Source organism: Mytilus galloprovincialis, chromosome 4 (genome assembly GCF_965363235.1).
Source record: "Mytilus galloprovincialis chromosome 4, xbMytGall1.hap1.1, whole genome shotgun sequence".
Lineage (NCBI taxonomy): Eukaryota > Metazoa > Mollusca > Bivalvia > Mytilida > Mytilidae > Mytilus > Mytilus galloprovincialis.
The window spans coordinates 95,093,798-95,105,756 of NC_134841.1; the positions used below are offsets into that span (position 1 = coordinate 95,093,798).

Sequence of the window (11,959 nt, forward strand, 5' to 3'; positions counted from 1 at the left end):
GTGGGACAGGAACATATATATAAAACGGGATTGCATCTTTTGCATCAATTGGGGCGAGTTGGCATTACTAAGGGACGACATCAAAAGTTCAATGTAGGATAAAAAACTTAATTCACATAGTTTTTTCACAATTCAAATTTGTAGCTGTACCAAGCTTGAACGCTGTGTCCATATTTGGCCCAACTGTTCAGGGTTCGACCTCTGCGGTCGTATCAAGCTGTGCCCTGTGGAGCATCTGTTCCTAAGAGGGGCCAGTTGGTGAACAAACATTGAGCGATTTTTCAGAAAGTGGGGTTAGTTGGTGAAAAAGTGGAGCGATTAAGTGTGGGGCAATTGCAAGTGGGGCAATTTGTCATGGATTCTGGTGAACAAAAGACAAGTGTCATAAGATCTCTAAATCAACCCTAGTTGAGAAAGCCTGTGATAGATTTATCAGAGTTTACCAAAGATATACCATCAATATTGAATTCTCTAATTGACCCCAAAAAATCATTAGAAAAGGAGACAGCCACTGATGAGATTGGGACAAGAACACAAGATCAATGACTTGCTATACCTACCTGTTACTATTGTTCTCTTGGAGTATTTGGAGTAACTTGACTTAAATGGAAGAAAATATTCATATGATTGATTATTTTTATGTTGCAAAAATGTTATACAATATCTATTTCAGTTTACCAGAAAGATTTGTAGTTCCCTGTGGTTTGCTGAACTTTGACCTCCAGAAAGCTTCCTCACATTTTGTAGACAGAAGAATACCAGTAAGCCCTTATGTTTTATAGTGTTAAAACTACATGCTGTTATAAATTCTCAATGTCTCTGTATATTTTAAGAACTTGTAGTACAAGAACATATGTGTGCCTTTTTTCAATCTAGCTTCTATATTCTATTATTTCAGACACACACAACCATTTAAGGAATAACAGTACTGTAGTTGAAGAGTTGCCACCGTCAATTGTAGATTTGACGGTCGCAAATGCAGTAAAAACAGTAAAACGGAGATTTGTGACCGTCAAATCAAAATTGACGGTGGCAACTCTTCAACTACAGTACTGTTATTCGGATTCTAATGCATTTCAAAAAGAAATGATACGATAAAAATTGGAAAAATGTCTAAATTTGACAAATAAAACAAAATCTGCGAAACTTCATGAATGATTTTGGCGCCCAGCCGTCATGGGTAAATGTGATGTCATAAAAATGAAAACTTACAAACTGGAGGTTATTACATTACCTGTACGCTTCAAATTTGAATAAAATAACATTAAAACCGCGAATTCGAGGTAGGTGTTGTTTTATTTTCGATTATATAGTAGTAATCGAACATTTGTTGATTCAATTATTTCAAAATGGTTGTCCCTCCTTAGTTACGCCTGGTCAACTGTGGATTTGACAGCAACTTTTAGGCAATGAAAATAAATGTTACATACAAATTGCATTAGAATAGTGTTTAACCTCAGTAGTTGTATTATGTTAAGAAAACTTTTCTGTAGAATGTGATTATATTGTTTGATTTGTGATTGAACAACTCCCCTTTTGTAACGTACATATAGTGCTATAAAATGAACATGGCCAAAATGAATTACCTAACAAAATAAGTATTATTTTACATAACTGCTAGTTTGTGTATTAAAGTCTGTGTATTACTGTTTGTAGACATGGTGTTATACACATACCAATGGTGTAAGTCTGGTTAGAATGGCCAACCTATTACCTCAGTCTGATGTTGCTACATTTGAAGAAAGGTAAAATTTTATGAACTACATTAAATATAAGTAGCATATACATCACATCAAACAAAAGGCAAAGCAATCTCATTATCAGATTTGTAAAACAACAGTCAGTTGTGTCTGTCAACAGATACATACCGTGTCAAGCTTTGGATGCACATTATTTGTAAAAAGGAGTTTATACATAAACACTTATTGTTAAAGAAGAGTTGGTGAATCAAATGGCATCTAGAAAGCAGCACACATTTGTCAACAATAGACAAAGTGTCAGTACATGCAGCATCTCAAGCTCTTAATTTAACATTAAGATGCCTACATACCAGGGTTATAAAATCTTAACAGCAAGCCAGACAATTTCCAATGCTAAATTTCATTTTGCTTTGGTAAATAAAGGTATTCAAGCCAATACAGGTTATATACCACCACTGAATGAAGAGCAAGGAAATAGGTCACAATATATAAAAAATGATTGTTTTGTACATGTATTTTGATATGGGTTCCTTTAACTGACTGTAGCTTGCACCTTGATTTTTTTTTTGTTAATTGACAGTGCATCATTTAAAGTTTGTAATTACAGCAGACTTATGCTTGTGCTTTTCTTGATTGACAATACTGAAATATATTTGGGGAATGTTGCATTCTTCATGATGAAATAGTGATACAGTTTATGTGAATCACAGATTACTCTAACAGTACTAAGGCTCATGTGTGGGCAGCTTTAGATCAACAATTAGGTGCTTAATATTCATTCATTTATTAAAATTTATATATGAATTGATTGAGTAATTTATTCAATCAATCAATCATTTATTTATAATTTATTCATTCATATTTTATTAATTCATTGATCCATCTGTTTATTGATTTATTCACTCATTCATTTATTCATTCAGTGATTCATTTTATCATTAATTCATTCACTCATTGATTCATTGATTCACTTATTTATTCTTTCATTGATTGATTCATTAATTGATTCATCCATTCATGGATTCATTCACTCATTCATTTATTCAGTCAGTTAGTCATTCATATATTCAAATTTAAAATGAATATAATAAGTATTTAAATGTGTATGAGTGTGGGATATGTGTATAGGTAAAGTTATTATTACATTTACAGGGAATACACATCCAAGATGTATGTACATTTTGTTGTAATTGTTAATAGGCTTTGTGTTACTGATTCTTAACTTCCCATAATTTGTATTGCTGGTTGAATTAATGATATAATGTGTGATTTTTTACTTCCAATACATGTAAGTAGAAGTTGACACCTGTTACATCTAAAACGAAAGAGTGGTAAAAATAGTATGTGTGCTTCTGAAAAGATATTAAGAATATGAAAATTTAGAAATGTCAATTTAAGAAATTAAAGTTTTTATAATGTCAATTTAAGAAATTAAAGTTTTTATAATGTCATTTAAAAAATATATGAAACAGTAACACATGTCTGTATAGGGCATTTATATGAGAACAGAGTTTGCTTTTTTTTAGTTCCAAGCATGGAAAGGATCATACAAACAAATTATGCATGTGTTTTATTTTTATTTTATTTTTTGTTTTGTTTATGAGGGTATTTTAATATAAGTATATTCCAGGTTGTAATTGTATTACATGTCATATTGTTATGCCAGTTTGTGTATGTAATAAGATTATTGTATATAACATTTAGAATGCATGTGCGATCCATTTTAACATTCCATAACATTTCATCTTTAACACAATAGACTATTTTCATATTAAAGACTTTTGACTCTGAAGTTTAATTTTCAACAAGTTACCTACTTTGTAGTTTAACATTCTCGTACTTGGTCAAGTAGGAGCTACAAAAAAAAAAAAAAATTAAGCTTAATATAGCTGTAGTTTTTGGAAACAGTTAACTTTATTTTGTTGATTTTGTTGTGTATAGGAAACAGAAAACAATTAAAGATATCTGAGTAACAGAATGTTATTCCACAGAGTAGGTAACCTGCCTAAAATTATATTCTCTCGAGTCTAAAGTCAGTTATATGAAAGTAGTTTATTGAATATCATAGTTCAATGTTGTATTTTAAGTATTGAAATTTTAAATACATTTTCAAAATCTTTATGACCCTACTGGAAAACTTGAATAACTCTTTTAAAAGTTGAATTAAGAAAAACTGTGTATAACTTTTATCTATTTTTTTTTTTAACTTTCATATATTTTAACATTGTCAGAATGTAGAAAGATGTGAATTCAATGTGGATTCAATTCAATTTACATTTTATGCACACTATACTTGTAGTGCTGGTTAATGAATGTGTAACGTACAACATAAGATATTAAAATTTCTCCCCTCAGATGAATACAAATTGCCTGCATTGTCTTGCCAATTACAAGTAAGATAGAAACAAACAAACTTCTTCATCAACATATAGCCTGTTTTGGGGAGAGGGATGTAGTGATATCAGTGATGATCAATTATAGTTCAATAATATATATGTATGATTTATAGTATTATTCTTTATATTATCTTCAGGTTGTTAACAGCTGTACAAATGGCAGACAACAAGGGTCCACCTGAAATCATAGACCTTAATAAGTCATGTCCGTCACTGAAAGATTTACAGAGTAGCTATGACAAGTTAAAAGAATTATGTGTAATAGGTAAATTTTATAACAGCTGATTGTTCTAGGATATTTGTATTTACACTTTTTCTGCAGTTTGTATTATAATAGCTAAAAATTTTATTTTTTTTCATATTATTTGATTTAAATAACAACATTTTTGAAAATCGAATAGTATATTTTTATATGAATTTTGTTTGTGCTTCAAAACATTCATTATGTACTAACTTATCCTATTGTTAGTCTAAGCTAGAGAAGGAAAATTTCATTTTTTTCATGTAACTATAGAGTAACATGAATAAAAATGTAAACTGTATCTGTAAGTAATCATTAAACACTCATGTACCAAAATCAGCTTTAGATCTTCAGGCATTACAAAAATCTTCTGGAAAAGAACTATTTCATTAAATTTTCTAAGTCATCATTATCATTAATCATCATGACACACTAAAAGTACAGTCGTCTGAAGTACAAACAAAGAGCAGACAACTGTTTGATTTCAAACACACCCAAAGTTGGATAGTGTCAACACTATAAACCCTGTCCACTTAGTGGCATAGGAATACATTTGATTTGATAATATCAGGCCTTGTGGTCATCAAACGTACATACTCCATCTTAGAAATCAACCTATCAAAATACTAGATTTGGTGTTTTAAGCACACATTTTGTACTCCTGAGTACTGAATGAAGTTTTATGATGGATAACTCAGATCATGAGTATAATTTGTTTGTTATTTAAACAGGAGATAGACTGAAGAGATCAATTTCCCTAGGTATCAAGCACATTATAACCAAAGAACTATTCACTTCCAATTATTGCATGATATCATATATGAAATTGATTATTATACATATTTGCTGTGTTATTGAAAAAACGAACATCTTAAACTGTCATTCATTAGAAAACAGTGATCACTTTCTATCATAGATATCATTTGAATTCGTATACTTACTTTACTACTCAAGACAAGATTAAATTGGAACTGTTTATGATATTTATATCAAAATATAATTGTAGTATGTGTCTGCTATATCATTCTGTATACAGTGAAACTTCTCAAAACAGGCCGCCCATCGGACCACGGGATTCGGCCGGTTTGTTAAATTTGAAATCAACAAGAGTTACTTCCCTTCAATATTTGTGTATTTGTATATTTGACCATGTATTGTTACTCAGTCATAAAGTTTGTTTTGTTGTAAGCACTAAGATTAAAATTTTATACATAAACAATACATTTTCCAATTAAGTGTGAGCACTAAATGTTACAGTTACATTCACAAACATTACACAAGAAAACTGTCAATGGCACATTGCTTCTTTTGGCACTACTTTTTCACTATAAGCACTTCTAAATCTGTGATCATTGCCTGTGTTGTTGAAAGGATTGAAGTTGCTGATGTACTGACCTGGTGCGATATTCTTCTACTGTTGTTGTGTCTACGCTGGCACTCTCTCCATTTACTTTAAATGCGTGTACTGAGTAGCGGGACTTCCATCTATCTAACCATCCATTTGAAGCTTTGAAGTCTGGAATGGTTAGTTCATCTGCAATTTGAAGTGCCTTTTCTTGGATTATTTGTCCTGAAATGGGTATGCCTTTTGCACGGGCAAATTGAACCATTTCCATACAATGTCGTTGATATCAAAGAATTTGCAGTTGGCGTTAAATCTTTGTTTTGAAGAATTAGCATTAAGCTCAAACTGTTGCAGATAAGTATCTTTCTTGCGTAGAATATCGCCGACTGTCGACTTGCCTACTTTATACTTTTCGGCAAGCTCTCTCTGTGATGGCTTAGGTACTGAGTCATGATCTTTTATCAATTTCACTTTATCACTAAGTGATAACTCTACACATTGACGTTTCACTGGACGAGGCATTTTTGATGAATTATTGCAGTAACTACCCTTTTTATTTTATTAAAAGCGTGTATCATTAGTATAAATTAAACATCAATAAATTATCCCGACGATATCTATTTACGATTTATTTTGAAAGATCAAAGTGATTAATTTCTGTAATTTGCATAAAAATTAATTTTTTAAAATGATTAAATAAAGTAGCCAAGCTAAAACATTTAATGAAAATTAATAATCATCATTGATTAGCGTGGGTGAAGATCATAATCTCTCAACCGATAATTTATTCGGGTATTGATTTGACATTAACAGGTAAACACTACTCAGTGGCCATGCAGGTGTCCTAATTGATCGGATTAACTTGTTTGTTTATATAACATTATTTTATATGGACTAATGATTACAAATGACAAGGCCAGTTTTATGAGGTGATATTTTATTGATTTTGATTACACAAGTACACAAATATCGGCCAGTATCCGGTTTAAAGGGGTGGCCGGTTTTATAAGGTTACCTGGCCGGTATGAAGGGAGAACCGGTATTAAGAGGGACCAGTTTAGAGAAGTTTCACTGTATATATCATTAAACAATCTTGACTACATCTAAAACATTATAATTGGTCATCACCCTAATTGATATACACATGTATTAATAGTTTAGATATGAATGTAAAGTATAAATCACTCTAAAAACATATCTGCTAATGATAATTTTTCATGATTTATTTTGTAAAAACCCTTTTGTAATCCACATGCATTTTAATCAACAGAAAAAAATATCAATCCTTTATTAAAGTGGAAATATTTAAACCCTTAAAGTGGAAATACATCATTTATTTAGAATTTTGTATCAGTACTTGCATGTATTGAGTTTTAATTTTACACACACTAATTTTATGTTTCAAAGATCATTGCTGTGTTCAACAGATCTTTTGAAACAAGATTTTTTTGGTAAAATTAACATTCAATACTATTCTTGGAAAAAGTTTTCTCATATAGAATTATAAATGTATTACTGGCAAACCGTCATAATGTTCCTTCATTCTGGTAATATATTGGCGTTATGTGATGATAAATTCTAAAACGTCTGTTTTATTGTTTTTTTCAGATTCCGAAAAGGACTTTTTAGTACAAGATATAAATTGGATGTCAAGTTTAGAAAACTCTAAATGGCTATCATTAGTATCCCAGTGTATGGCTGTTTCTATTGAAACAATGGATCTTATAGTCAATAAACAAAAGACAGTTGTTATAAAAGGTAGGTAAAGGTCATATTATGGATAGCATCACAATATCAAACTGTTTCTATAGAAACCATAGATACTATAGTCAATAAACAAAAGACAGTTGTTACTAAAGGTAGGTGAAGGTCATATAATGGATATCATCCTGACACCAAGCTGTTTCTATAGTTACCATGTAAGGAACACTTTTGATTAAATGTTGTTTTAAGTATTTTCTTCAAATCTTTGTATATTTTTTTCAGTTTCATGCTCATCATTCTTTTGATAAAAAATAATTAATATCTGATCTGTCATAGGTAGTTGAACAGGTTGAATTGTTGAGAATTATCTTTAGGTACATTGATGGATTTCCTGAGTAAAGATGAACTACAATTTCCAATTGGTACATATGCAGACTTTGTCAAAACCATGACATCTGATAAATGTATATTTGTTAGCTTTTAAGTCATTTGGTCTCTAGTGGGGAGTTTTTATTTTTTTTGTTTGAAAAAAAATTATTTATTCCTCAATCCTATAAAATCAGAACTATTAACAAAAAAAAAGTGAATCACAGTACTATGTATTCCATTTCAATTTAACAACTTGTTGCAATAGATTAATATGTAGGTCAGGAAGTTGTTGATTTAATAAGAGGAGATATGGTATTGTAAAATACTAATGAAATAGAATTTAAATCAAAAGTTTTCAAAAAGTTATGCTTATTTTCTAGAAAAGGATCTTCCTACAGACTTAACAATCACACAAAACAGTCCATTTAAAGTGTTAAATTTTAAAATCAGGAGACTGTCAGACTAATGTATGAAAAAAACTCTAAAATGAAAAATACACAGGAACTCTTGGTAATCAAAATGATTGTCAATACAGAGATAAATGTCTTGCCCGATATACAGGATTTTGTATTTTTTTAAATTCTCTGAAGGAAAAGTAAAATCACAAAAATTCTGAACTCTGAGGAAAATTCAAAATTGAAAGTCCCTAATCAAATGGCAAAATCAAAAGCTTAAATATATCAAACGAATAGACAACAACTGTCACACTCCTGACTTGGTACAGGCATTTTCTTATGTAGAAAATAGAGGATAAAACCTGGTGTTATAGCTCGCTTAACCTCTCACTTGTATGACAGTCACATAAAATTCCATTATAATGAAAAAGATGTGTGAACACAACTAACAGACAAATTAGGTAAAAATGAATAGGGAAGTATTGCTACATCTTTGATTGGAAGTACTTTTAAATGTTTTATTTTACAGAATTTGACAGCAGGAACTTTGCTTGCCTTGTGTCTAGTCTATCTCAGATTCTGATGGACCCAAACTTCCGTACCCAAGTAGGATTCCAATCACTGGTACAGAGAGAATGGATTATGATGGGACACCCATTCCAGAAACACAATAACCTCATACAGCAAGGCAACAGTGAAAGGGTAATGGCAATTTTACTTAAGTTATTCACTATTTGTTTGGAAATAAAAAGTCTTATAAACAAAACAACATAAACATTAATCAAAGATAAACATTTTAATTTGATATCATAAATCCAGAAAACATACTGAAATGACATCCAGATTCACTGTAGATTTGTTGATTGTGGGCATTTTGCATGAATATTTTATCACCCTTCTTTAGCTGCAACACTATGTTGAGTTTACCAGGCTTTGTATCGTTATGACCAGGCCAGATTGCTACTGTCTTGACCTCATTTTTCCACAGGTGAATTCAAATATGATTTGAAGATCTCATTATCGTACAAGAAAATTGATAAACCCCAGCCTGTGGAGTAGTGAATATCCCACTACTGGCATTATAACCATTTCCAATATTTGCCCATACTTTGTCAAATATTACATTTTCCTTGATTTTGAAGTTTTTAGCAGTAGAAAGAGAAGCTGAAAATGCAGGGACATCTTTCCTAGAACCTCCATTACCTGTAAATGTTACAAATAAAGAACTTCAAGATATAAGTAGATCCATTTGAAGCTTTACATTTTGTTTCTATTGCTCACAGTTGAAAACTTTGAAAACTATTTGCTGTACAAGTTGTTGAACAATTACCAAAACTTTTACACCTTAAATAATTTAAAGCTTGTTTGAAAATAAGGTTTCTGAAATGCATATTTAGATATCTATGACAATATCAATATATTTAGAAAAAATATCTTTTGAACAACAATTATTATGCTTAAAAAATCAAAAGATGCTCACCTAAATGACAACTCCCTGATGATGATCCTTTTAACTTTAACATCATATTAAGCAGATCTTTGAAGAGGTTGTTTTCTGAAAGTACAATAATAAATATTCAAGCAATAATCTTTCCTTGTATTTTCTTAATCATAGTGTTACAAAATGTTATTGAATTATTTTAATAATGTTTTAAACTAGAGATTGTTTTTATCCACCAGTCCTATCATTTTCAGAATAATGGTTATTGTATTAACATAAGTAAAGTAACCACTTGAATAACTTTTTTTTTTTTTTTCTATCAAAAACATTTCAACTATTTTTTGCATAAATGGAACATATTTACTCACATTCTAACAAAAAATAACTAGCAATGTACCATGTATTTATTGAGACATAACAAAAAGTAATACATACCTAGTTTAGAGTCACAAGATCCCTGGATTTTACTCATTTGTCCACACAGGATCACAGTCAGAACAGACACTGTTGACAAATGCATATTGGTATTCAAGGGAAATAACTCCAGTAAGATAGAATATTCAGTTGATGTAATGTGTTTTTCCACTAGGCATTTTATACCATCAAATAATTACTAAATCACATGCTAAGGTATCATTAATGTAATATGATATACGTAATATACCAGTCATGTAAACATGTTGCATTCACAAAAATTGAAGAAGAAAAGAAATTGGCATGTCTACAAGAATTCACCTCATATGGACTAAAATTTGCATTATGGATCGTGTGCTTTTCCAGTAAAAAAAAAAGAAATGCTTAAAGATCCATATTTCACCTAAACAAAGGAAAAGGTTGACTTATGATTTAGATTTATGGGAAAAAATGGCCTGGTTCACAATTTGGTTTGTAAATGGGTCGATTTTAAAAGCATTGATGCTAAATAAATCAGTTCTTTTCATAAAAGTACATAATATTCTCCAAAGTAGGTCCGTTTTGGACATTTTGTCAAAATATGATGATTTTGTGCAATTTTCAGACCTAAAAGCTTTAGGAAAATCATGGCTGATCCAAATTGTTTTGTAACTAAAAGATTCCAATTTTGGTATAGAATTCATCAACATAAAATCTTTTTGGATCGTGGATGGCGGCCAAGGTAAATAATGCCAAAAATAATTCATCTTATGGAAAAAATTTACTTAAATTGACCTAAAATACAAATAATTTTTATTTAAGGGGTTATAACTTCGTAAATTTTAAAGGAAGGTGCCAAAAAAACTTATGTTTGTCTTAAGGGGGCTTGCGGGTCTAACTAATTTTTCATGCCCCACCTATGATAGTAGAGGGGCATTATTATTTCTGGTCTGTGCATCCGTTCGTACGTCTGTTCGTTCGTCCGTCCGTCTGTCCCTCTTCAGGTTAAAGTTTTTGGTCAAGGTAGTTTTTGATGAAACTGAAGACCAATCAACTTGAAACTTAGTACACATGTTCCTTATGATATGATCTTTCTAATTTTATAGCCAAATTACAGTTTTGACCCCAATTTCATGGTCCACTGAACATAGAAAATGAAAGTGAGAGTTTCAGTTTAAAGTTTTTGGTCAAGGTAGTTTTTGATGAAGTTGAAGTTCAATCAATTTGAAACTTAGTACACATGTTCCCTATGGTATGACCTTTCTAATTTTAATGCCAAATTTTTTACCCAATTTCACGGTCCATTGAACATGGAAAATGATAGTGTGACTGGGGCATCTGTGTACTTTGGACACATTCTTATTTTTTCTAATATAGGATTTTGCTATTTTTTTCTATAAATGAACTTTAACTTATACTTAATAGAAAAATAAAAAACAAAAATGGGGTCACCGTTCATTTACGCTCACAATCTGCCTTCAAAAAAGCATACATTTTTGTAAATGTACTTGTTTTCTAACTAATAAGAGAAATGGAGGTAATATCGAAATAAAAAAAGAACTTAAGTACAGAAATCGCTCAAATCTTACAATTTTTTAGTTGAAGTACAACTTATTTGAAAATAATAATAAAAGATATAGGTCATCTATGTGTTAAAAAAGATATTTCAATTTTAATGCCAATAAATGACATTTTTTTCTCCAAAGGGAGATAATTTGGAGCTTTTTTCATTGATATATACATTTTAAAAGTCATCTGAGGCCAAAAGAAATTGATTTTTTTAATGATTTGTGTACCACATGGTAAAGTAACAACTCATAAAGTAATAAATAAAATTTGTAATGAAAAAAAAAATGTTTAATTTTTTTCTGAAATTTTTATACCCGCGATCCTCCTTAATAGAATTATCACAAGTATTTCTACATGAATTTTTTTTTGGCCAGATTTAATATACATAAAAAATTTAGAGTCAATT

At 30.4% G+C, this 11,959-nt stretch overlaps 2 protein-coding genes across 10 annotated transcripts in view; one reads left to right on the forward strand and one right to left on the reverse strand.

Annotated features, from left to right (window-relative positions):
- Positions 1 to 11,959, forward strand: part of LOC143073466 (myotubularin-related protein 10-B-like) — a 43,292-nt gene that overhangs the window by 27,540 nt on the left and 3,793 nt on the right. For 5 of the 9 annotated variants that reach the window (XM_076249034.1, XM_076249029.1, XM_076249032.1 and 2 more), the window contains 7 exons: positions 674 to 761; positions 1,657 to 1,745; positions 2,853 to 2,870; positions 4,234 to 4,361; positions 5,069 to 5,098; positions 7,291 to 7,440; positions 8,680 to 8,852. In XM_076249034.1, the coding sequence (XP_076105149.1) occupies positions 674 to 761; positions 1,657 to 1,745; positions 2,853 to 2,870; positions 4,234 to 4,361; positions 5,069 to 5,098; positions 7,291 to 7,440; positions 8,680 to 8,852 (676 nt within the window). The remainder of the gene's footprint in view (positions 1 to 673; positions 762 to 1,656; positions 1,746 to 2,852; positions 2,871 to 4,233; positions 4,362 to 5,068; positions 5,099 to 7,290; positions 7,441 to 8,679; positions 8,853 to 11,959) is intronic. The other 4 variants (XM_076249035.1, XM_076249038.1, XM_076249033.1 and 1 more) reach the window with 3 other exon arrangements.
- On the reverse strand, positions 8,932 to 10,143 carry LOC143073468 (uncharacterized). The gene is made up of 3 exons (XM_076249039.1): positions 10,027 to 10,143; positions 9,631 to 9,705; positions 8,932 to 9,353 (listed from the first exon to the last, which is right to left on the reverse strand). Exons 1-3 carry the CDS (start codon positions 10,109 to 10,111, stop codon positions 9,145 to 9,147), a joined length of 369 nt encoding a protein of 122 aa, XP_076105154.1. The 5' UTR covers positions 10,112 to 10,143; the 3' UTR covers positions 8,932 to 9,144.

Coding starts and splice junctions, on each gene's coding strand:
- LOC143073468 (XM_076249039.1), bottom strand. CDS start 10,111: ATGCATTTGTCAACAGTGTCTGTTCTGACTGTGATCCTGTGTGGACAA. Junction 9,706..10,026: donor ATCTTGTGACTCTAAACTAG/GTATGTATTACT, acceptor TTGTACTTTCAG/AAAACAACCTCTTCAAAGAT. Junction 9,354..9,630: donor ATCAGGGAGTTGTCATTTAG/GTGAGCATCTTT, acceptor TAACATTTACAG/GTAATGGAGGTTCTAGGAAA.